We start from the raw sequence: 24,663 nt of genomic DNA on the forward strand, positions 1-24,663 counted from the left end.
CAAATTTAAGAAGAAGAAAATGTCGAAGTTCGCCTCCAAATATCTCATTTGGCAGGCCATCTGCTCTTGCGGACTGAGGAGTGAGCCTTTCGTGACAAAGGGCACAGTAAATGGCGAGATCTACAAATCTGAGTGCCTCGAGAAGTGCCTTTTGCCGTTCTTGCAGCAGCACGACGAAGCTCCGCTATTTTGGCCAGATTTGGCATCATGCCACTATTCTAAAAGTGTCCCGGAGTGGTATGAGGCCAATTCTGTCCATTTTGTTCCAAAGGACATGAATCCGCCAAACTGTCCGGAGCTGCGTCCGGTGGAGCAGTACTGGGCAGTGATGAAGCGGGAACTTCGGAAGAGCAAGAAGACAGTCAAAGACGAGAAGGACATGTTAAGAAAATGGAAAAAAAAACTGAGAAACTGGTACCGGATGACACTGTAAAGACTTTGATGGAGGGCATCAAGCGAAAATGCGTTCAATTTTACACTCAAGGCTCCATCGATTAACTTTTCTTTTGATTTTTGAAGTAAATATATGTATAAAACTGCCGTAAAATTTTGGTTTGATTTTAAACATTATAAGAAAATTGTCATGACATTTTCGGTGTCGCAATAATTTCGTGTTCGCCCTTTATCGCGCATTTTCATAAAAAAATCAAGTCAATTTGTTGATTAGTTTTTGAGCTTTCGTGTTCGCTAATTTGAAAAATGCTGTTTGGAATCATCCATAAATGACGTAGCATTATATGGGGGATCGCTTATCGCTGGCAGTTTTTCGAAAATTGTTAACGCGGAATTTATTTGGATCTAGTGTCTAGCTAGCGGCAGCTGTTAGCTACTGACGAGGAGAATCCGAAACACAAATAATATGACTTAATTCGAAAATTGTTGCCGATAGATTGAAATCTGCGTATGTTATAGCAAATACGTGCCAGGAATGCATGGCTGCTTAAAACAAAAGAAGTTCTGCGTTACCACCGAGATTGCAGGAGGCTATTCTAGAGGCTCAATGGTAACAATCATGCGGATCAAAAAGAAGACGATTTTATTTGTCCACGACACGATACGCCCCCCTTAATTTTAAAGTACTTAAATTTACGTTTCGCTGTATTTCTTATTTTTTTTTCGTTTCACTGAATCGCACGCTGCCTTGAAATCCACAAAGAACTGTTTTATTTAGTCGTCCTGCTTGAAATCCGCTATTCAGAGAAATAAGCTGCAGTTACCAGGCGCAGTCTGCTAACAGAATATGGAAAGTATCTTAGCGTTATGCTTTGATAGTTATTATACTCGAGCTTACGATCCTACCTGTATATGGGGTATATTCGACCATCCGACCATTTTTTTTACTTTTTTACTTTGTCCTACTTGGTATATGACTCATTTCACCTGGCGGTCACTACTGTAACAGATTTCCATCCCCGTGGTTTCTTCTTCCTGGCCTTGTTCGTCTTATGAAACTTTCCCACGTTATTCCTCTACCGAACCCACTTCGTTCCTGTTATGATGTGTAGCCGTTGTAAGCATTCAGCTCCTAGCCTTCACGTTGATCCTGCCATTCTACTGATTCATATGTTGTGTTGACCGCCTCATGGTTCTACTGCCATGCTGCTCCCAGGTTATCTCGATTCGATCGACTAACTTTTTTGCATATAACTCGGCAACTGGAACGGTGATGTTAGATATGCTCAAAGTCAACTTTTGATCCTTGCAAACTGCAGACATCAATGACACCGTCGTTTGTCTATCAAAACATGGTAGATTTGGTGAACATGGTTCGGGTGATCGGGGCGTCATCGAACCGGACGCCAGGATCTACCGGAATCCTCAACAGCGGACCGACCTCAACAGCTTACCGGGTAGCTCGTGAGTAGGCTAGATTCGCCGTCGGGCACTAGCTTGAGTAGACCGCATCGAGTAGCGGGTCGTTGGGGCACCAGTGAACCGGTAGCTACGCTCCATCCAAAATCACTGAACAGACTGGCCCAGTAAGTAGGCTAGGTCCACCGCCAGGGACTAGATCAAGTAGATCGGGACAAAGCGGAGAGCTAAATGACTCACGGAAACGAACATCGGCATAGAGACAAATCTACCGCCGGGAAATTTACAGTAGAGAGAATTGGCTCACGAAACAGGCACCGGTACCGAGAGAAATTTCGCCCCCTAGGGATCTTTTAGTCGGAGTAGGGTGTGTTTACCGCCGCGGACTATAGATCGAGATAAGGCTGAGAGCTGAATGTCTCACGGAAACTGGAGCTAACTGGCCCATCAGTTCCGTTAATCATTACCCAATCTATTTTCGTCTTTAACGGGGCGACGCGGCGATATCTAGCGTCGTAATGTGACTACGCACTTGGATATTGCTGACGGGTCATCCTTCATCCGCTCGCTCCGGGACTGATGCTGTTGCGAGTCGCTCTTAGCATGGAAAACAGACGCCCTTCGCTACAGTTGCTCTCATCTCTGCTGTCGAGTTCCGTTTCGCCTGAGTTTTTTTTTGCGGTATAAGATGAGCGATCATTTGCTTTGAAGCAGAATATTTCCAATGTTTCAATATAGAGGTCCTATTTAAAAATTTTCGGCCGGTATGGTTTCCGACGAGTTTTTGAATTAGGGTTGTCACCTCCGGTCAGGCTTTCACCCGGAGATTTTTAATGACCTGGGATAGGCTTCTCAAGCAGCACGAATATATATTGAAACCAGATCTACCCGCTTAAATGAGACAAGTATAAACTCATTCATTCTTTCTGTAACTCGTCGAGGTATCAATTACTGAAATTGACTCACATTCACCGTTTATTTTTTTGTCAAAGCATAATGCGTACTACTAGTCCGAGCTTTTCTCATTGGTCTGTAAAATTTTCACGTTTGTGAACCGTTTAGTCGGTGTATATAGGAGTAAAATTTAAATTTTCCGGCTAACGACAATAAGAAACAAAAGCAGTGGCCACTCTCGCTGTGGAGAATAAGCCGAACAAATATTACCCTCTGCAACAGCTAACAGAATAAGTAGAGTGAAGCAGGCAGGAAAGCGGCAACATCTGAGAAGCATATTGCGATGTCTTCTGGAATTTTGCTAGGCTCAAATTCGGTTATTCAGCATTAAAGTCGCTAGGGAGTTTCAAACAAAGGCACGAAGGTTTTTTTCTCTGGTCAAAAGTTAACGACCGCTGCTAGCGCAGCCAACATTAGCAACAGACGAACTCGTTTGAAACAAACAAATTTAGTTAAAATTGTTCATCGCCTCACTAGACCCGGAGAAATCGATGTAAAATCCGGAGGCCCGGAGATCGTCTCTCAAAACCGGAGTTTCCGGTTTAAACCCGGAGGAGTGGCAACCCTATTTTGAACGTGAATAGTTACCGTTGCATTGAATAAAGTAAATAGATTTTTTGCGCTATCTGATCAAAAATATGCACAACAATTGTGTAACTCATTTTGCAGAATATACGATTTCCATAAATGGGCGAAATTAAATTGATTTTTTGAATGTAGCCATTCGCTGCTGTGTTCTTATTCGTTGTCTACTATTCGACTGGTGATTGAGCATTGAATTGCATTATTAGCACCGCCCCATTTGATGACTATGAACGTACTTACGCATAAAAGAAATTGTCTGTAAAAAATTCTTTACCTAATACAACAAGCATTTTGCATTGGTGCATATCAAGCAAAGGTTTTCCGCAAGCCGTTGATAACGAAAGCCGCAACCACAACCACAGGAGGAGACACCGCATCGTTGCGAGGCAGAAATCGCTGCACTGCGCAAAATTCGCCCACAAAGAACGTGCCTAAATTGTCTCACAACAAACAACAAACGAGCCTGTCCAAGACCATCCAATCATGTTTAATTGTAGGGGGCGGTTAAGCTTCATTAACTAATGCCCAAAAAATACAGGTGGGTAAAATGTGGAACATAAGCGGAGTGTCGTGACTCCATTCATGGCTGCTGATTCCATTAAAATGATCCACAACGGAATCGCACAATCTACTAGCCTGCTGACAGCTCCGCAGTATATAAGTTGATGAGCCTTGCATAAAAGCTCCGTCCGTCGCCTTCAAACGTCTAGCTTCGAATGATTTCGCAAATATTCAGGCCAAGTTTTACGGCTGAAATTTTGCAGTTTTTGCTTCAAATTGATGGCTCTGTCTGAGAAATACTTGTACATTTCTGTTTTCAGCCTCGTTTTGGGCTAGTTTTCTGAAAATCGGTTGCTACGTTATTTATGGAAGTCATACATGCTTCGTGTCTTACTTCAAAGTTGGGGACCATTTTTGTGTAATTCATTAACGTTCGAAAACTGTCACTTTTGTTTCCCGAACTTTTTAAAAGGGAACCCTACATTAAAAGAAAATAAAATGCCTTTTTGTCCTCAGCATTTATTTACTTAGGCTTCTAAAGAAAAAAAACTATCAATTACCCAGGTTTTTTTACGCGGTTTTTTTTGCGCGGTTTTTTTACGAGGTTTTTTACGCGGATTTTCCAATTAACGCGGTTTTTTTACGCGGATTTTCCAATTAACGCGTTTTTTTTACGCGAATTTTCCAATTAACGCGGTTTTTGCAAAAATATTCTAAGTCCTTTTGAATGCAAAAGACTTACTTTTTTCTGAAAAAAATTTCTAAGTCCTTTTAAATGCAAAGAACTTAGAAGAATTTTGGCTGTTTTTATTTTGCGCGGATTTCGCCATTAACACGGTTTTGGCAAAAAATATTCTAAGTCCTGTTGAATGCAAAAAACTTAGAAGATTTTCGGAAAGATGGAAGAGACGGGTCTGGAAGATTCCTTAAGGCCCGCACCCCAACAATATGGGTATTTTCGGAATGGTCTTGAAGAGTAGGTTCCAGAAATTGATTTTTGACGCCATTTTGAAATCAAAGATAGCGACTTCCGGTTTAGCGAAATTCGCTAAAACTCAATCAATATGGATATTTTCGGAATGGACTTGAAGAATAGGTGCCAGAAATTGATTTTTGGCGTTATTTTGAAATCCAAGATGGCGACTTCCGGTTCAGTGAAATTCGCTATAACCCAATCAATATGAGTGTTTTTGGAATGATCTTAACGAGTAGGTTCCAAAAATTGATTTTTGACGCTATTTTTAAATCGAAGATGGCGATTTCCGATTTCGCGAAATTCGCTCTAACCCAATCAATATTGGTATTTTTGGAAGTTGAAGTTGTAGTGCAAATAGTTCTAATTAAACAGTTGAATTTACTTAAATTTAAGCAATATGTTTAATTTGAATAAATTCAAACCCCCAACTCACACCACATACGTCTCTTTCTTCTCCCTCTCTTGCATTCCTGGATGAACACATAAAAATATTTTGCATTTTGCTGGTTTATGATTAGATCTTATATTTGAAGGTGATTTAGATGATTGCCAAATTTTTCATGTGGGAATTTCGGTAAACCAGAAGTCGCCATCTAGAATTTTAAAATGACGGCAAACATCGACGTTTGTCTGCTACTCGTCAAAACCATTCCGAAAATACCCATATTGATTAAGTTATAGCGAATTTAGCAAAACCGGAAGTCGCCATCTTTGATTTCAAAATGGCGTCAAAAATCAATTTCTGGCACCTACTCTTCAAGACCATTCCGAAAATATCCATATTGTTGGGGTGAGGGCCATAAGGAATCTTCCAGACCCGTCTCTTCCATCTTTCCGAAAATCTTCTAAGTCTGTTGCATTCAAAAGGACTTGAATATTTTTTGCAAAAACCGTGTTAATTGTGAAATCCGCGCAAAAAAAAAACTTCCAAAAATATTCTAAGTCTTTTGCTGAGAGTTTTTTTGCGCGGATTTTCAAATTAACGCGGTTTTTTACGCGGATTTTCCAATTAACGCGGTTTTTTTTATGCGGATTTTCGAATTAAAGCGATTTTTTACGCGGATTTTCCAATCAACGCGGTTTTTTTACGCGGTTTTTTTTACGCGGTACGTATCCCCCGCGTAAAAAAAACCTGGGTGTACTAAAATCGCGAGTGTACTTTGCTCGTCGTTTGATCAAACCTCAAAATCCAAACTCATTCAATTTAGAATTTCAAATAATGATCCTAGGATTTAATCGCAATCCTGTTATTTTAATAGACAACAATAATGCGGGGGTGGGCGTAGCGTAGTTGGTAAATCGATTGCCTTGTACGCAGCGCACCTGGGTTCGAGTCCCGACCCCGCACATAGGGTTAGAAATTTTTCTTAAGAGATTTTTCTAACCCGAAGAGGCGAATGACCTTAAGGTTAAAACCTCTATAATTGAAATAAAAAAAAATAATGCCTTATTTTGGTTTGATGGCCCCACCTTAAGATTACTTTTTAATAGCTTTCACTACTTTTTGAAAATTATAAACCTATTCTCTGAGGAGCCGCATTTCGATGAGTTCAGCCCCTGTTAAGGCTAACAGTGCTTTATAAGTACATATCGGAGCATGTTGTCTTAAGTTTTTGTCACAAAAAAGAACGCAACACATAAGTTCGAAATACCTATCAACAGATTACGTTAATAAAATATAAACAGCTAGGTGTTGAAGGTTGGGTGTCTTCACTAAAGTTGTTGAGAATGATATTTGAAACTACTGTGTTGAAGATATCTGTAGGAACTGAGACGGAGGGAAAGATCATTAAAATTGTTGGAGCGGAGAGAATGCACTGGAGAAAGGGGTCGAATGAAAAGAATCGGAAAAGGTTCGGCAGTTGTGTGATAGACTTTGAACGAGGAAGGTTGGCTGTTCGTACGTCCGGACACGACAATATCGAAGCTCTATGTATGCAGTATATGGAGATATAAACAATATTTAAGTTTTTTTTTCTTAAATGCATTTTTTTCGATATAACTTTATTATTCAGTTTTGGAGATTATATTAGGTGAAACTGTGCATTTTCGTTTTGATTTTATTTTATTTTAAATATGTTTGAAAGGGCAAACAAAACTTACGTTAATATACGCTATCACAGCTCTTATACCTAATTATAATACTTGAACACTTAACCCATGGCCTACTAGAATTCGAAATTATATATTTTCCTTCAGCAAAACTCCCAAATCGCACGGAAACCAACACAAACGCACCGCTCGAATCAACAGTCGCGTGGAGACAGCGCGGCACTAAATTAGGGATAATTAAATACTCTTGTAATTCTTTTAAAATGCTTCCATTATAATCTAACACAGCAAGAAACCGTACACCTCCCCACCCCCATCGCGAATATGGTGTTGTGTCTCAGCCCAGCAGAGTACACACCATCTGGAACAAAAATTCTATCCGCATTCGTGCTTCCACTCAGTGCTCTGACCCAACCCAGTTTCCCGAATCCGTGGTGAGCAGGATGGTGGGATGAAAAGCAGTAAATTTCGTTAAGTAAATCGCACTTAATTTGAGAAAGCATCGCTCCCATCACCAAACTGCCAGCAATTCTGGTTTTTTTGTGTGCTGCCAATGATGCCGGAAAAGAGCATTAATTGAATTGAAAACCATTTGACCAGACGCCCGCCGCCCCCCGGTACTCTTCTGTGTGTGTGTGTTCGATCGAATGGCCATCAATTCGCGCCAATCATCTACGCGGTGTGCTTTTTTTCTCTCTCCTCTGTAACAAGGATTTATTGACTCATATTTTTTATCTGCTCTTCTGGACGCGATCAATTAGGGTGAAAGTTGAGCGCGTTTGCTGCCATTTCGTAGAGGGTGTGTGTGTGTGAGAGTTGATTTGGAGTTTCGTCGATGGCAATTGAATTAGAGTCTAATTTGACTTAATTTTTCGAGAATGGCACTCTTCGGACCTGATGAAGCTCTGAAAGCAGTCACGGGGTGGAAGCTTAATTGAATACAATTTCCTACCAACATCCTGTCAATTAGTCAAAACACTTCCTGTCAGCAGCTGCCGGAAGTTCGTGGCATATTTCAAGAGCATGCATTCCAATTTCTATACACATACATACACTCGAACCAAGACAGCAGCTGGACCACTCTGCGATCAGGTCAGCTCCAACCTTCAGTCACGTGGGCGAGGGTAAATAATAAGTTTGCACTTTTTCCATTGTTTTCCACTATAATCGTGATCATTATTCCGAGACCAGCCAACAGCTGGCTGGTTGGCACACTTTGGCTCTAAACAGGATGAGGAAGTTATTTTTAAACATAATTAAGCACTACCGGGAGGAAATTATGATGCAGAACGTTCAGCGGACGATGGTCGTTTGTTTGCTAACTGCGCGCCAGGTTGTGCACTCGTGAGGCTGGCGATTAATAATAACCCCCGCGCCATCGCATCGTCGTATTGGTGGTGAACGAATGACGCGCGGATGTTTATTTTTGATAATGCAAAGGTACACTTACAATCCGTAGTTTTTTTTTGGCAGTTCAGCGTTCCCGGTGCTGGCTATTGGTTTGGAGGTAATAAGCGCAGCAAAGTAGCCGAAAATTTAGTGCGTAGGTTTTTTCGTTTCCTACACGGAAAAAATCCATTCATAAATTCATGAACAAAAGGTCACGATTTCGTGAACTGAACGATTTACGAAAACCGTGACCAAGTTCCTGAAATTATGAATAATAAATCTCGTATTCATGAAACTATTTGTGTTTTCTAATAACCAGTTCGTCCCGAATATATACAATGCGTTACATTAGAATGCTTGGTTGGGTTACTATTGTTGTTCCCTGGACATGTTTAGTTTTTGTTGTGATTCTTGTTCATGATTTGGGAATACACAGTCGACAGTCAAACGTTGTTCATGATTTCAAGAGCTTATTCGCAATTCTTGTGAATTCTCATGACGTTAGCGGGATTAAAGTTCATGATTTCAAGATCTTAGTCGCGATGTTCGTAATTTCCATTCACGTTATCGTGATATTTTAGTCATGAGTAGAGTGATTCATGTTCCTGATTTCAGGATCTTAGTCACGATTTTCGTAATTTCTGTCCATGTTATCATGATATTTTATTTTAGAGCTTACTTTCAAAGAGTAATGTAACTAATGTTCATGATACCAGCAGTTTTATTATGGTATTTGTAAACTCTCTTCGTATGATCGTGATCTATTATTTTTTGGTTACTAACGGTTTTTTACTCGGAATAACGTTACAATATGAACTGAATCATTAAAATAAAACTCGTTCGCGATATCTGGTTCTGTGAACTATATCACGCACACTATTTGGGGTTCTCAGTGCAGTTTTCGTTTTTTGTCCGGACATCACAATGAACCTTATAAAAATGAATAACGATGTTCAAGGTTCTAATAGTTTTTTTTTTATATTTTTTACCTGTTATTGATCGCTAGCAACTGGATATTTAATGAAAAAGTGCATGGAACAAAAATGATTCGACGAATAATACTCCAAATGTTGTGAATGGATTCACGTAAAAATTTCATTACCATGTTGCATGAAATTGTAAAAGATTAGGGTTATCTTCTAAATATCACAAGCACGCAAATAGATAATAGATAGATCGTAAATCATGTACTAGGAGTCATGAACCAGTTCTCGAAAACATGAATAATATTTTATGAATTCGTGAATTTTTTTTACAAAAGCGAATGATAAGTTGTGACTATTATACTAGGTATCATGAACCGGTTCACAAATACATAAATAATATTTCATGATTTCGTGAACTATTTCACGAGCACGGGTTTTGGATCGTGACTAATATATTAGGATTCATGAACCAGTTCACGAATTCATGATTAATATTTGATGATTTTGTGAACCATTTCACGAGCACGGATATTGTATCGTGACTAATAAATTAGGGATCATGAAGTAGTTCACGAGGATTGAAAGGATTCATGAATAAAATTTTTGTTAGTTTAGACTTAATTAATAATTGCAAAGTTTTCTGAAGCACCAGAAGCATTCAAGCGAAACATAAAATTTACTCGAATCTATGAATATGAGCGGTACACTTCATTTCAACGCCAATCCTGTTAGACAGACGGAATGAAGTGTGTCGCTGTTGCTGATCGCTTGCTTTTGCGTTCGTCGTCGTTCCACAAACTGAGGTTTTGAATTCAACAGAGCAAACAGATATCGTTAAAAAATATTGAAAACAGCAACAGTCCCAGGTTGCTTCCTTGTGGAACTCTTGAACTGTATGTTTGACAGTAAGTCAGTAACGTGAAGAACAACCCAATCGGTTAACCTTTGCTAGTAGCGGTTGATGATCCACTTCGTCGAAAGTTTTTCTTGAGTCTGTACAGACTGCGTTAATTTGTACTCCATTCTCACTTTGATGTAATGCGTTAGTGATATCTGATTTTTGCAAATAATCTATTATCCGTTAATCGCGTAATTTTCGAGGGCTTGATAATCAATTAAGATCAATAATCGATCAGGTAATAAATCTCAGTTTGTCAACCAAAAAAAGAGGTCGCTGGGTCGGTTGGCAAAGCTGTATCATCGTGCAACATGGCGCCAATCTATGTCGCCATTCACCTCTGATACAGAACTTCTATCGCTTCCCTCGCCGCGGTGTCAACCGAGATACAGGCCACTTTTTGCCGTTGCTGCTTAAACTCGGGACTGGGTTGGGTTCTATCCCCAACCGCTGTCAATTCGTTCACTTCGACAGGTTGACGGATTGGAGCCTGTCTCAGTTTCGTTTCGTGCGGGAGTGGCATTAGTGTGGTCGTATGCTGACAGGGAAGGGGGACAAACGAGGCGCGCGTTGAACTGCTAGTGTATCCGTCTTGCAGAGTGAAGCTTTCGGTACAGTTAATGGTTATTTTGGGCAACTCAAAACTATTTCTTGGTTTTCGTTTGTAGATTCGGTTTGTATACAACCCTCGATTAATATTTTTTCTCAATAAACAGTTGTTCGGAAATCAGCGCCAACAAGACTTCAAGTATCGATGATCACGGGTCAATACTTACGCCGCGTTGGTTTCAATGAATCTAATTTCAAGTTCCGTTATTGCTAACAAGCCCGTGTATCAGGTTAACGATCCTTTGTATTTCCCTTCCATGTTAGATATTTTCGTTCGTATACGTGTATTTCCTAAATTGGAAAATATTAAATTCTTTCCATGATTTATAACATCTCGCGCTATCAAAACTCTTTGTCTGTAGAACGTGACACTCGGTAGTTTTCAACCCAATAAATATATTGTAGGGAAGGAATAGTGAAATTTTTCTGAATTCTGTCGCCATCTGCTGTGTGGAGTTCAAATTGCTTTTGTTCAGAAAACATAGGATACTCTCGGTAGCCGGCTACCCAGAGTTTAAAAAGAACCAAAAACAAAACAAGATATTATCTTTTTCGAGTGATCGTGTACTCGAAAACCAACTAAACTACTATCTAATAAACCATGCTTTACAGGTCGCAAGCGATTGCTTGGAGCGAATCCTAGACTTTATACCCTTCCAAACCACCAACTCTGCGACACCTGTGGAAGAGTCTGATTAGTAGGTAGACATAGCTTCCGTTAAGTAGGTGGAGCATCATCACTTCCCGTCTACCTTATCCTTTATCCTTCCCCGTGAACGATAAAAATGGGGGCGACCGGCAATGATGGCTATCATACTGTTGAGATTTTAATATGAGTCGGATTGGTATGAATTCCTACTTACCACTTCCTAAGAAACTCTTATTGGATAATCAGCAGTCAAAATCATCGTCACAACGCAACGCGACGGAGATTGCCAGGTATAGCGCAGGGAAGCTACTTGGGACCGTTGATGTTTCTGCTTTACTTCAATGACGTGAATTTACTGCTGAAAACTTCTTGCCAATCCTGCACAGATGATCTCAAAGTAGTTTATCTCATCCGCTCAATTCAAGATTACCGTTTTTTTTTTTTTCAAAAAGCGCATGAAGCTTTCGCTGATGGTGGTATAGCAAAAACTGCGTGTATACAAATCCGAAAAAGTACTCGGTGATCGAATTCCCACGAAAGACTTTCTGGCGGAACTTTTTCTCCCAGACCACCAGTACTTCGTTGCTGCCGAAAATCTGTGGAGAAGGTACAGTCGATTACGAAGTAACGGGGGAAGGAATCCCCTTTCGACTTCCCCGGGTTTTTACTCGCCTGATATGGTCACCCTATCTCTAGTACTAGTTATCCTCACGGTCAAATCAAAACATCAATACTTGAATTTCAGTAATTGCTACAAATTGACACATTACCCACATTTTAATGAATGGTATTTTTGGAAAGATAGCGAAGAACAGCCAGTAGCCCCTTGAATCCCACCCAACAATTATCAATATGATCTCCGATAGCTGTGTTATCTCATGCGAATTATATTACGCTCCGAAAATGCCTTTACCCGTTGCCGTTGGCTCGTTAGATAATTTCAAGGTAGGCTTCAGTTGGATTCTGCGTGGCGAACACGTCAATATCAAGTCTCGATACTGATATTTCAGGCAATCGACAATTTCGTGTTCCTTCTACTGGCGACTGTGACGGATAGGTGAAGAGTATAGTCCCTCCGATTTGTCGATAGCCTAAGTATGATGTGAGTATAGATCCGGGGTTGCACTGTTAGTTTATACAACATTACAACGAAGTTTATTGAAAAAGATCTAGACTAATCGATTCTTTTATTTATTTATTGCATTTTCTACTGATTTTAAAAGATAAAAAAAAGCCTTTTATATAAATTAGTTATGGAATTTGCGTTTCGACTGCGTCTCATCAGTATCCGACACTAACTTAGTGACAGGACTAAGCTGGCGTCGGATTGACGCTAGCTCCAAAAAGTGGAGACACAATTTGTGCTCCTGAACAAACAATTATTAAACTAAACCTGCGTCTAGCTTAGTCCTGTCACTCAGTTAGTGTCGGATTCTGATGAGACGATGTCGAAGGCTGAAACAAATTTCTCTTTAATAGAGAAAATGTTTTACCTAAATTGCTCTCCACTAAGGAGAAATATTGGGTGATAACGAAAAGCTAAAAAAAACACAATCTTAATCCAAAAACAATCTTCATTTTTGCTTTGCTTATTTTAAAGTCTTCAATTAATGTATTACAACAAAACACATTACAAACATCTTGAAATGATTTCATTCCAAAGAAGGCTGCCAAAAGCTTATCGTTTTACAACAACAAATCCGAAATGAGTTTATCGCACTCCCCGCCAACTTGATTTAGCGTTTGATTGCCAGAAATAAACAGACTGTCAGACTGTTGGTGAATCCCATATTTACCGCCAGTGCCCACCTGAGGGTAATGACCATTTCGGCAATTTATTTCTCAGAAGTACAAACACTTTTATCCTTTTATCCGCAAACTGTTTTACAGCTTCAACCTAAGCAAAAAGGCACTCCTGCTGATATCGGCTTTGGCCACGGTTGTCGTCATCGCAATAACCTTGGGGCTGGTATTTGGCCTCCAACAACAATCAGAGGATGGTTCCGACCGGACGAATCTTCCCCTGCCCGGCGGTGCCGTTGTTTCCAACGGACCGGAATGTGCTGCCATCGGGGCTGGGATATTGCGGAAAAATGGTTCGGCTGTTGATGCGGCGATCGCTACCATGCTATGCGAAGAGGTAACCTGTCCGCAGAGTACCGGAATCGGGGGTGGATTCCTGGCAACGATCTACGAACGGGAATCGCGAGGTGTAATTTCTTTGGATGCTCGGGAAACTGCTCCCAAGGCTGCGACCGAAGATATGTTCGTGAATAATGCGGAAGCTGCGGTTGAGGGAGGGCTTGCGATGGCCACTCCTGGAGCTATTAGCGGATTCTGGGAAATGCACCAGCGGTACGGGAAACTGGAATGGAAGGAGCTTTTCGAACCGACGATTGATTTATGCCGGAAGGGGGTCCGAGTGACCGATTTTATGGCAAGCGCTATGCAGTCGGAACGGGTTCGGCTTCGGTCCATTCCGTCACTGCGGGAGGTATTCGTTAATCCGGAGACAGATGATGTGTGGCAAGTTGGTGATACGTTGAAGCGGGAAGTACTCGCTGATACGTTGGAAGTGATCGCGGACGAGAAGGTAGACTCGTTGCACGGGAAAAGTGGGTCGCTGCTGCCGAAACTGTTAGCTGATCTCCGGGAGTTTGGCAGCATCATAACGGCGGAAGATTTTTACAACTACAGGTAGGTCCTATAACTATAATCAAGATCAGTTTCAGTAATCATTTCAATTTAATTCCCAGACCTCGCTGGCTACCCTCAGCCGCCACCACAATCCGTCAGAACTACAGCGTATACAGCATGCCTCTACCGGGCAGTGGAACCATCGCAGTCTACATCCTCAACCTGTTGGATGGTTACGACGATCTGGACCCGGAGGATCCGATAACTTGGCATCGGGTCGCGGAGAGTTTTAAGCATGCCTATGGAGCTCGAACTCGCGTTGGAGATCCGGAATTTGTAACGGGAATTGAACTGTTGATCCGGAATCTAACCAGTAAACCGTACGCGGATGGTGTTCGGAAGAAAATTGAGGACGACAGGACGTTTACAGACTACGAATACTATGGGGCTGAATTCGCTGAACAGGAAGATCACGGAACGGCACACGTTTCGGTGCTGGCGCCCAATGGGGATGCAGTGGCGATCACTGGCACTATTAATACTTTGTAAGAGTTCATCTCTTTAATGCGCTTTTCTACCATTAATGTCATTCATTCAACAGCTTCGGTTGTAAACGAAGATCCCAATCGACGGGTATTATCTTGAACAACATCATGGACGACTTTTCGACTCCGGGGGTGATCAACTCGTTCGGAGTTCCTGCATCGCCAGCGAACTTCGTAGCACCGGGGAAGCGACCGCTGTCTTCAATGACTCCCACCATCGTGATCGATGGTCAAGGGGATGTCCGGATGGTTGTAGGGTCGTCCGGGGGAACACGGATTACAACGTCCACGGTGTTGATGGTACTTCGGAGTATTTTCTTCGGACAAGATTTAAACACAACGATGCTGGCACCGCGATTGCATCATCAGCTGGCACCGATGCGGGTTGATTTGGAGAGTAGTTTCGGGGCGAGGATTGTGGATTCGCTGGTGGAACGAGGTCATCTCGTACGGGAGGTGTCCGGGGGTATTGCTAGCATAACGGCGATTGCTAGGGAACGGGACGATAGCATCAGCGCTGCGTATGATCCTAACCGGGGTGGTAGCTTCGAGATAATACCTTAGAAATGGAATTGTGCATTTTTGTGTGTACGATCCGAACTCCTTGAAAGAGGTCTACGATCCTACTGAACACTAAGAATACTTCTTGACTGGGGCTTGAACATCCGAGCGAAGTGACGAAGATGTGAGTGACGGTGAAGTTTCGGAGGTCACGCCGAGTAGATGTAATCGCAACAGTCTTAAGAACGGAGAAGCAAACGGGCCGGGTTGTCTCACTGGTTATTCACAAAGTGGCTCCTCAAAACCTTCTCAAGTTTAAAGGGGTCTCAGAAGTTTGACCACTGTTTATCAGCAGCTTCGAACACACGACTGTTTACAGTTGGTTTCCAGGCTTAGAAAATTAGAAGCGTTTGCAGGACTGTCTACAGGGTGATACATTTGAGGCTATCAGAGGACGGCTAGCGCTACCGAATTCAGGGCGACAGCGGGGATCGTTGAAGCCTGTTCTGAAAAACGGAGAAGCTGCTCTGAATGCCAGATGAAGGCCTTGGAACAGCAATTGATGCTGAATTGAAGGGTATGTCGCGAACCACTGCCTGTAGTTTTCCTCTGAATTTCGTAGTAAATTCAAAGAAGCCAGGTATGGTGAGCCTGGTCTGAAATGTCGCATCATAAGTTATGGGAGTCGATTTGAACTGAGAGTTACTCAAAGATACGGATATTCTGATTCTACTTCCCAGATTCTATACTGCAATTTTCGGGAACGTCCAGTAGGCTTGGAGGTGACAACCAGACCTGGGTCAGATCTGCGGACGTGTAGGCGTAGCGATCTTTGTTCCGAGCGACGAAGCTCCGTCTGAAAGACGGATAGGTATTTGTTCCGAATACCTATCCGTCTTTCAATTTCATTGCTTTCGTTTCTCTTAGTCTCAAATTTGCCGAAAATAGCCAACAAAATCGATACAGTAGAACCTTGCGGCAATTAAAACATAGTAACACACTTTCTAAAAATTGCTGAATTGATTCCAGATGCAACATTACACGTTCAAACGAAAGAAGTTCCTTGTTCGACGATTAACAAGCGATCTTCTAATCCGTGGCACAGTAAGGAGTACAACGATGCATTCGCATAATTATACAAAGAATTTCGAACTTGAAAAACATATTTAAAAACTTGGCTCGAGTGAGCAACAAAAAAATACGACTATTGGCGCCAGTTTGTGGACGATTAATCGAAAGTGACATCGAAGGGTTCTCTTGGGAACATACGCCAAATACGCAATCGAAAAGGAACTAACGAGAACAGTTGGTTTGAAACGACTGGATTGTCTATCAGACACCCAGCGGGGCCACCGTAAAGACAAGGGGGCGAATGATTGCCTTTTGCTACCATGCACGAAATTTCAATCAGCTTACGCTAGAAAACAGCAGATGGCATGTTTATCCTTGAGTTTTAAGGGTTTTTTAAGAAGCTGGAAATCGGAATTTTCTCAAATATGGTCTTGTAAACTGAAAAAAAAATAATTTCAGTACCTTTCTCTTCAACAAACAGAACTTCTGTACTTACGGGTCCATTTACCCGTGAATATTAGAACTGCGCCCCAGAGTGTTTATCAAAGTTTCTCTCACCGACCTGTCAACGAAACGGTGCCAATAATCACGATTTTGGTTTCCATCAAGCTCTTCAATTTTGCTTCTAATGTCGCGTACGTTCTGAAGCAGTGGGGGGGGGGGGCTCCGATCTTCGTCGTATACTTCTATTTATTTATTTCGTCACAAAGATATAGAACACAAAAAATGCTTTTACAATGTTTACTTATATGCTATTCATTGCTTCTACGGTTTAAAGATGGTACGCGTTGGGAAATACTGTCGTGTATAAGATAAATCATTGCAAATTTGCGGTGTTGATGAGCATGCAGTGCAGCGTGCCTCATAAGATGGAAGAGGGAATGCGGTCCAAATGCGTTTAGAAAGTGCATTTAAGAGTAAATTGTTTTTGAACTGATTCAATGCGTTCTTCAAGCAGGGTGGTGCGTGGACTCAATATTTACCTCATAAAGAAATACCCGTGCTGTAGCGTGGAAGTTGAATTTCAGTAGGTGTTCTGTAATATCAAGAAGGCCTCGGTGTTTTCCCATTTGGTCTTAAAGTATTTACACTTATGAATTATTTATATCAAGGGCAGGTTAATAGGATGGAGATAATTAGCATTTTTTATCCCTAGAAGTGCACGGTGAGGCTCTTTTTTAGCTTGACGAATTATATCAAAATCGTCGAATTTCCGTTTTCCAACTATTATTTTTATTGTCGATGGGTCAAATGTACTATCCAAATGAAAAAAAAAACCGATCGTGGTTGCTTCCCACTATTTTCATGCATCGAGCCGAAAATCTTGAACAGAAAGAATTGTGATTTTAGTCGAATGCTACTAGTCAACCTCGTTGAATGCGTGAAGACTGTATATCAACACCGGGTGAGAACGCGACTATTAGGATCTAGAAGGATGTATTAACACCCGGAGTACCGTGGCGGTCAAGAAAGTGAGAACGATTACTTTGACCGTTCATATCTCAGCCATTACCTGATAGATTTTAAATCTGTCTTCACCACTGTGTATAGAATTTTCAATACTCTAAAGCACAAGTTTGATTCCCATTTTGTCGTCTTGAAAGACATTACTTTTAAAACTTTCGCTAATTTCATCAAAATTATCCAATAACTTTCAAGTCGCCCGAGATAGACCAATAATTTCTTCTGGAAAAATACGTTTATCGGCAAAACGAATAACTTTCCGGAACATGCTGATGTTTTATCTGCGATATTTAAGAAGTTATGTTAAAACAGTTTTCAAGGGGTCATCCACAAACAACGCGCTATAACATCAAGCGTACTATAATAGAGATTTTTCGTCTTCAGTCTTTTGAAGATTTCATCTTGTTTTTTTTCATATTTTTCACTAAATATCTCACTTTTAAGGTGATTAATCACTATAAATATATTGAAAAAATGAAGGTCTTGTACTTTCATAAAATATCCCAGAAGACATCATTATAGTCCGCTTTAGCATTTTCGCGTCAAAAATTTTAGTCACGTTTTTGGCGGAACAACCCACTGTGCAGTGAGGTAACCCTTTAAAATATCCTGAACATTAAGGTACACTAGGTTGTGAAATAAAAAAGATATTATTGATTCGAGTTATTATTTATATTCCACACATCGCTGAAGACAAAACCTTTACGAAAGAGTACCGTGTCTACGTGCCCGCCCACAAAGTTTAGATAAATGGCGTAGTCACCGATTCGAATTTTACATTCATTGATCTGTGGAACACATTTTACCCTCACAAATACAAGTTCGTCTATATGACCCAGTGTGAAAAGTGGGAAGGGAATCATGGCGATGGTTCTTTCAGTGGGAATGCTGAGAAGTGTTCTTACTGTGAGTTTTCGGCATGTCTCGCGAACAATATCAGTGCGAGGAGATACTAAAGTGCTCTCTTGAGGAGCGCTCTAAGCCAAACTTTTACTGAAATGCTAAGGAGAGCTACGCCATCGATCACTTTAGTTCTCTTGGATCAGGATCAGAAAAAGTGTGACTCTGACGATCCACAAGATGACATTCTACTGTCCTTAGAAGCTATAGGAAAAGGAAAGTTATTTCCTCAGCTGAAAAATCCTGTGGAGACTAAAAGGTATGTCTTTTGTGAACGCGTTATGTTTGATGATCCCTCAAGGGAAAGCTTTTGGTCTTTGTAAGGTATCTCAGATGCCATCTTTTCTTATGTAGCTTCTTCTAGCAGCAGAAAAATATGTCTACTCAAGGGGATTGTCACAGTCGCACTCTTCCTGTGCCAAGACAGTTTCATTACTTGTGATGATTGATGGCGTAGTTCTCTTTAGCATACATGGATATCCATGAAGGGACATGTTCTCACGTTGTTGGTACACGGGACATGTCGAGGCTTTATGTGGACGATCCCCACAGTATAGACCATTTTCAGCATTCCAACTGCAAGAGTCGTTCCATGATTTCTTCCACATTCGCCAGACCGGTGATTATTGGAATGCAATGGGTGGTTGTGCGGCCCAATTGCTTGATTTTAGTTGAGCAAAGTAGAACCGGCGAAGGTCGCCCGAAACGAGATTTAATGGACATGGGATTTAGTCTCATAATCATCAATTCAGCAGCGACACTGACTGAAGCAAGGGGTTCTCAAAAGAAGCAATCCTGCACTACAGCAGGTTTTCGCAATTCAAACTAGCATCGGTAACCACACCATCAATCTCGACTACGCGAGACGGTACATAGATATGGTAATGCTGACAAAAACGCTCATCGCATTTTGACTGGGAAATTTTTTGCACCGGCTTAGAGTGCTGGCTTCAGTAGCCAAACAATGATTTGTGGTACAGAAATGAAGAGAGGTACAGTTTGATGGAAATAAAATAGCGGTACTTGGCTTTATTTTACTGAATTAAAGCGGCAATACAAAAGCTCCAATTGATGCAAAAAGCGATACAACAAATCGGATACAGTTTCTTAACTGCTCGTGCAAAAGAATGCGAAAAAATAATTTTAAATAAGAAAAAAAACCAATCGCTTCGGTTATCCACCACGGTACAAGATAAATGACAGTTGAAAACTGAGAAGTGTTTTTGAGACTTGAGAAGTGAGCTGAAAAGTAAAATGTGAGCAGTGGAAAAGTGCGTGATGAGCATTGTGACATTAGACTGCCTAGAGAAATAATGAATTTTGGAAAACTCAACCGGCCCACCCTTGAGTCGATTCCTAGTCTCATCGGGAGTATTTGCACCAAATTTGAAGCAAATCGGACAATTCTAGCTACCGGACCAACGCGCCTGAAATTTGCATAGGATTTTTCGACAATTTCCGTGGAGAAACCCCTCTAGCTCGCATTGTCAACGCTAGGTGACACTGTGTGCATCGTCTTTTAACCGTAAGTGAAAATAAGACATATATTTTATTTGTCTACAACTTTGTCGAAGACTGCTAGTCAATCCGGCTTTGTTTAAAGAAGTTATTAAACTTTTAACGTAGTGATATCTGAGTCAGTTTTGCATGGGGCCTAACAGTGTATCAGTACTTGTTTCCCACGAACTATACATAGCACTTGAGGAAGATGTGCGTGCGGTGGATATTCGAGAATACTGAAGAATGACGGCACAAAATCGAGTAACCTGAAAGTAAAGTTATGATTCGGGAAGCACCCGTAGTAAAATCCAGGTAGATTCAATTTTCCTGATTATTTCAAAAACTTCGAACTACACCCAAAAATCTTAACACTGAGAAAATATTCGCATCCGAAAGTTGTAAGTTTTAAGAACCCGAACGCAAGAATTTCAACCATAAACCCGAACATTTTAGTTTTGCAGTCCCGGCCGGTCGAAAGTTGGAAAAACCATTCGTTTTTGCGCCGCCCTGTCATTTGGGGTCAGATAAAAAATAGAACCTGAATAGTGGGAAAACTAATCTTTTTTGTGATTAAATCACTTATCGGACGACATTGATATGTCATCACTGTACCAGATCCATCCGGGAGATGACCCAATCGTAGCACAGGGTGGTTGATAGCACATTCGGTCGGAAAGAAGTTGATGTGATATGGGGTAGATTATCACAGAAGGATGTTCTATTCTAACGATATTCTGTCTACCGATTCGTAGCCGAAACGCCAATGAAGCAACCATCAAGTATACGTTAGTAATTTTGCTTTCGACTAGGTTGTAACAAAATAAAAATTCGCCAGCAGCTCACCTGTATTCAATTCTAAACCTGCACAAAAGGTTAAAGTTTTTTTTTCTGATCCGAAGTAGAGGCAAATCCTAAGATTAAAACATCTACAATCGAAAAAATATGTCAGACAATCTACATTGATCCTCTACGACACCAGTTTGGTCTAACCAAACCATAACGTGGGTGGCGTCGTGAAAACTGCCGAATTGGAGTTGACCAAAACAAGTTGAGGAAACATGTGATGTCGCTAGAAGTATGTGTAATCCAAGGCTAACTTGGATCCGTAACCTAGCCATTCAACCTCGTTCTGCATCGTTTGAGTTATGGTAATATTAATCATCTTTTAACGTGTAACTCGGTACTTGCAACCAGTTGCACTACTGACTATGACCGAAATAACTGCTGATCAAATAGGCAATTTAAAGTGACCACTCTAGTTTGGAATGTACTTGTATTCCGGCACTGGTGTTCCACCGGATTATCATTAAAATGTTTTACACAAGTCATTTACACTTATTCGTTCGAACGTGCAAGTCTGTTCTCTGTGGTGTCGATATCGAACTAACGAAAACAATAAACACAGACCTCTTCCATTGTAGTAGTATCAAACTGTCGTGTGGGTAAAATAAAACCTTTAAACTTTTAATTAATAAAAGCTCGTCCGCAGTGATTGTGATTTTGTTTTAACAGTTTTTGCGTGTGTTGTGAATATGTGCCAACAGGTACGCTGGTTTCGTTGCTACAAGTAAAATTGAATTAAAACTTTTAAATGCAGTGAAATATTCTGCATAACTCCTACGTTGCAATCAAAATGATCGATTTTGATTATAAAGTAAGGTTTTGAACTGTGGTCGTTGATTATCTGAGACTGTTCCGATGGTTATGTCATTTTTTGCAAGAGATTGAAACTTATGCCATTTTTGCTTGACCCCGAAACTGTGGCAGTGGCTTTCAAGTGCAACCGCTGTCATCAGTTGATACATTTTGATTGCTGTATTGAGGTTAGAATCAGACTCAGTTTCGTTTGGAGCAAAAACCACAGTAGGCTGTTCTGCTATTGACGGTGAATTGTTGATTCTAAAGACACTGCGTCTCTAGTCTAGTCTAGTCTACACATACACAGCCAATACATGTAGGGATCCTGGAAAACTGCAGACGTTCGTCCACAATTTGTCTTGTCATTATTAATGTTTGTGGCACATATTGAATATGACACAAGCATTAAAGCGGCGTACAAAATAAAGATGATTCAAAATTATACGGCAATCAAATTATTCATTCAATGAATAATTTAATCAGCAGATAATTTTGAACCTTGAATAAGGAAGAAACGTGGACAACCGTACACAACCGGTTCAATTTGATGGGGGTTTGATAAATCGTTGGGAGTGACTTTGCTAAGAAGATTAATATCACTCCATTGGTCCTAGCCTCCTGGGATGCGATAGGAGTATTTAGCCTTGCCCTGGCTAATGAGCCAGGGTTATAGCGCCCTTACTCGCTCTTGATCCTAAAGACACTGCGTCTCTGTATAGAAACTAAACATTCTTCATTATTTTGTTTACCATTTAACTGTCAGTGTCAATCGAACACTAGAACTGTCAATACCCGCGTTCGAGAAGACTTCGAAGATTTTTTTTTCGTTCTCGATTGGAATTACACTGACAGATAAATGGTAACCAGAAAATTGAAAAGTCTTTATACAAAAAAACGTCAACCAACCCGCGAATTGTCAATCGAACCTATCGTAAAAAGACTAATTAGTGGATTTGAGCTTTTACTATCTTTAATTCTTCTCACCTCGGTAAGAAACTGTCACGATTCGATGACCACCCCCCTCTCTAGATATTACGGTTCGTTCTTCATTAATCCAGATGAACAACAACCCCTAAAAATGTGGACATTTTTTAACGTCCTCCGGTGCCCAGAGTCTCAGAGGCTCCCGGTTGCTATTACTCAGAATTCATTTCAACTTTTTCCGTTTTTACACTCGTTTCGGATTTTTTTTTGTGATTTGACGCTAGTGTCTTTTTATGCACCACTACAACTGTTTTTTTTCTTTTCTACCTTTGCTCATGCCTCTTCTTAACACTCTCATCCCCAGCTCGGCTATCTGGACGTGGTAATTCCGCCGGATTTCATCGCGGAAGACACCTCTTCGGACGTGATCGTACCCGAGGGAAGCTCCGTAAAGCTCACCTGCAGGTAAGTGGGATGATGGTAACCGACAATGGAGTGTTGGGTGCACGGTTAAAAAAAATTGGATTGATTTTGGGTTTAATTTATGCGCATTTTTGGCAACGTTTTTTTTTTGTTTTTTAATTGAGGTTATGTTTAGGGCTAAAAAACAATTCTTGTGTCATGATACAAACTCGACAAATTCGACCGATTCCTCAAATTAATTTTTATTAAAAAATGGATGAAATGGCTCGCTTCTATAAAAAATACTCAATACTCATAGACACTGTCAAGATTACAACAATGACTAACTGTATCTTTCCAAAAGAAGAAAGAAATTTGAGAGGCCATTCGTTCGTCTGGAATGACACTTGCTGATAATGATTGCTCCATTTGCGATAAGTGGCGTCACTCTCCTTACATACACTTTAAAGCTAAAATATAATTCATCGAATATGTTTGTTTTAATAAATGAAACTGTACTTACTACTAATGCTGATTTCGTTTTAGGATCTGAGTCAGGATAGGTTAGCTCGAGAGTTTTCAAAATCCATGAAGTTTCGAGAGAACCTCCCCTTAACTGAAGCCAAAAACGAATTCAGGTTAAAAACAATGATCTCGAACAGTAACATTAAAAAGGTCAAGTAGGCGGTGATGAAACACGTTTGACGTTTCATAATTTGTTTTTCTCATTCGAAACTGATGGACGGTAAGTTTCCCTATCCGTTTCAACAGTGCACCATCACACTGCACTTCCAGCTACCTTCCTGACCGAACCGACCTGACTCGGATGGGGTCCTCATGAATAGATGAAAACATATAATTTTTCAACCTGGTGTTCCGTTCGTGTCTGCCTGCACAGTGTTCGCCCGCTAGCCCGCACCCCGTCTGTGACGGGTGAAAATTATGGCTCTTCTCAAGCTTACAGGTCTTCACCGTTGTTGTTGTTGATGTTGTTCAATAGCACTTCTTGAAAAAAACGACGTTGAAGGCCAGTTTGGTTATGAACTGGCCAACGTCATATTTTTTCTCCTTTTCTAGCTTTTATGATAAATGAAAATAAAAATTTATACGACAAGAGAACTGCAGTGCGACTCGGTTGCCACCGCTAGACTGACTCGGTTCCAAGGTTATGTGCGGAACTAGGTTATGTTTGCAGTAGGCAACAAAAATGTTCAAAAATTCCCCTTGTGTCAATATACATTAATACTCAACTGAATTATCAACAGTTCCTAAAGTGGTAAATGGATAGACAGGCTAGAAATTAAAAATGTACAGTGGTTCCATTATCTCGTTATTCGCTGCTTTCAATTCGCACGGAGTCGTAACTTACTAACATCACAGATCGAAAAACGTGATTTGAATAATGTGAAGGGAATCTGAAAGTTTACGAAAAAAAATCCCAAAACATTTGAAAGCTGATGAAACGATTCGCCGTTGAATCCCGCCAGGCGGGCTTCATTACAGAAAATGTCACTTTTGTGACGTGTAAAATTTAGTCGCGAGCAGGGATGCCATTATGCCAGATTTATCTGGAACTGCCAGATTTTTTCGCAGCTTCCAGACAAAAAAAACAAACCTTTCATTCTGCCAGATTTTTAAATTACAGAATTTGCTACATCCACATTTTGGTAATCTGAGCAATATTTTCCCAAATTTAACAAAAATCGTTTGATACATGTTCTATTAAGACT

General features: G+C 40.7%; 1 protein-coding gene across 2 annotated transcripts in view; it reads left to right on the top strand.

Moving 5' to 3' along the window:
* Nucleotides 1-24,663, top strand: part of LOC131688597 (lachesin) — a 232,391-nt gene that overhangs the window by 137,371 nt on the left and 70,357 nt on the right. For both annotated transcript variants that reach the window (XM_058972958.1, XM_058972964.1), the window contains exon 5: nucleotides 22,896-22,996. In XM_058972958.1, the coding sequence (XP_058828941.1) occupies nucleotides 22,896-22,996 (101 nt within the window). The remainder of the gene's footprint in view (nucleotides 1-22,895; nucleotides 22,997-24,663) is intronic.

This window comes from Topomyia yanbarensis, chromosome 1, assembly GCF_030247195.1.
Source record: "Topomyia yanbarensis strain Yona2022 chromosome 1, ASM3024719v1, whole genome shotgun sequence".
Lineage (NCBI taxonomy): Eukaryota > Metazoa > Arthropoda > Insecta > Diptera > Culicidae > Topomyia > Topomyia yanbarensis.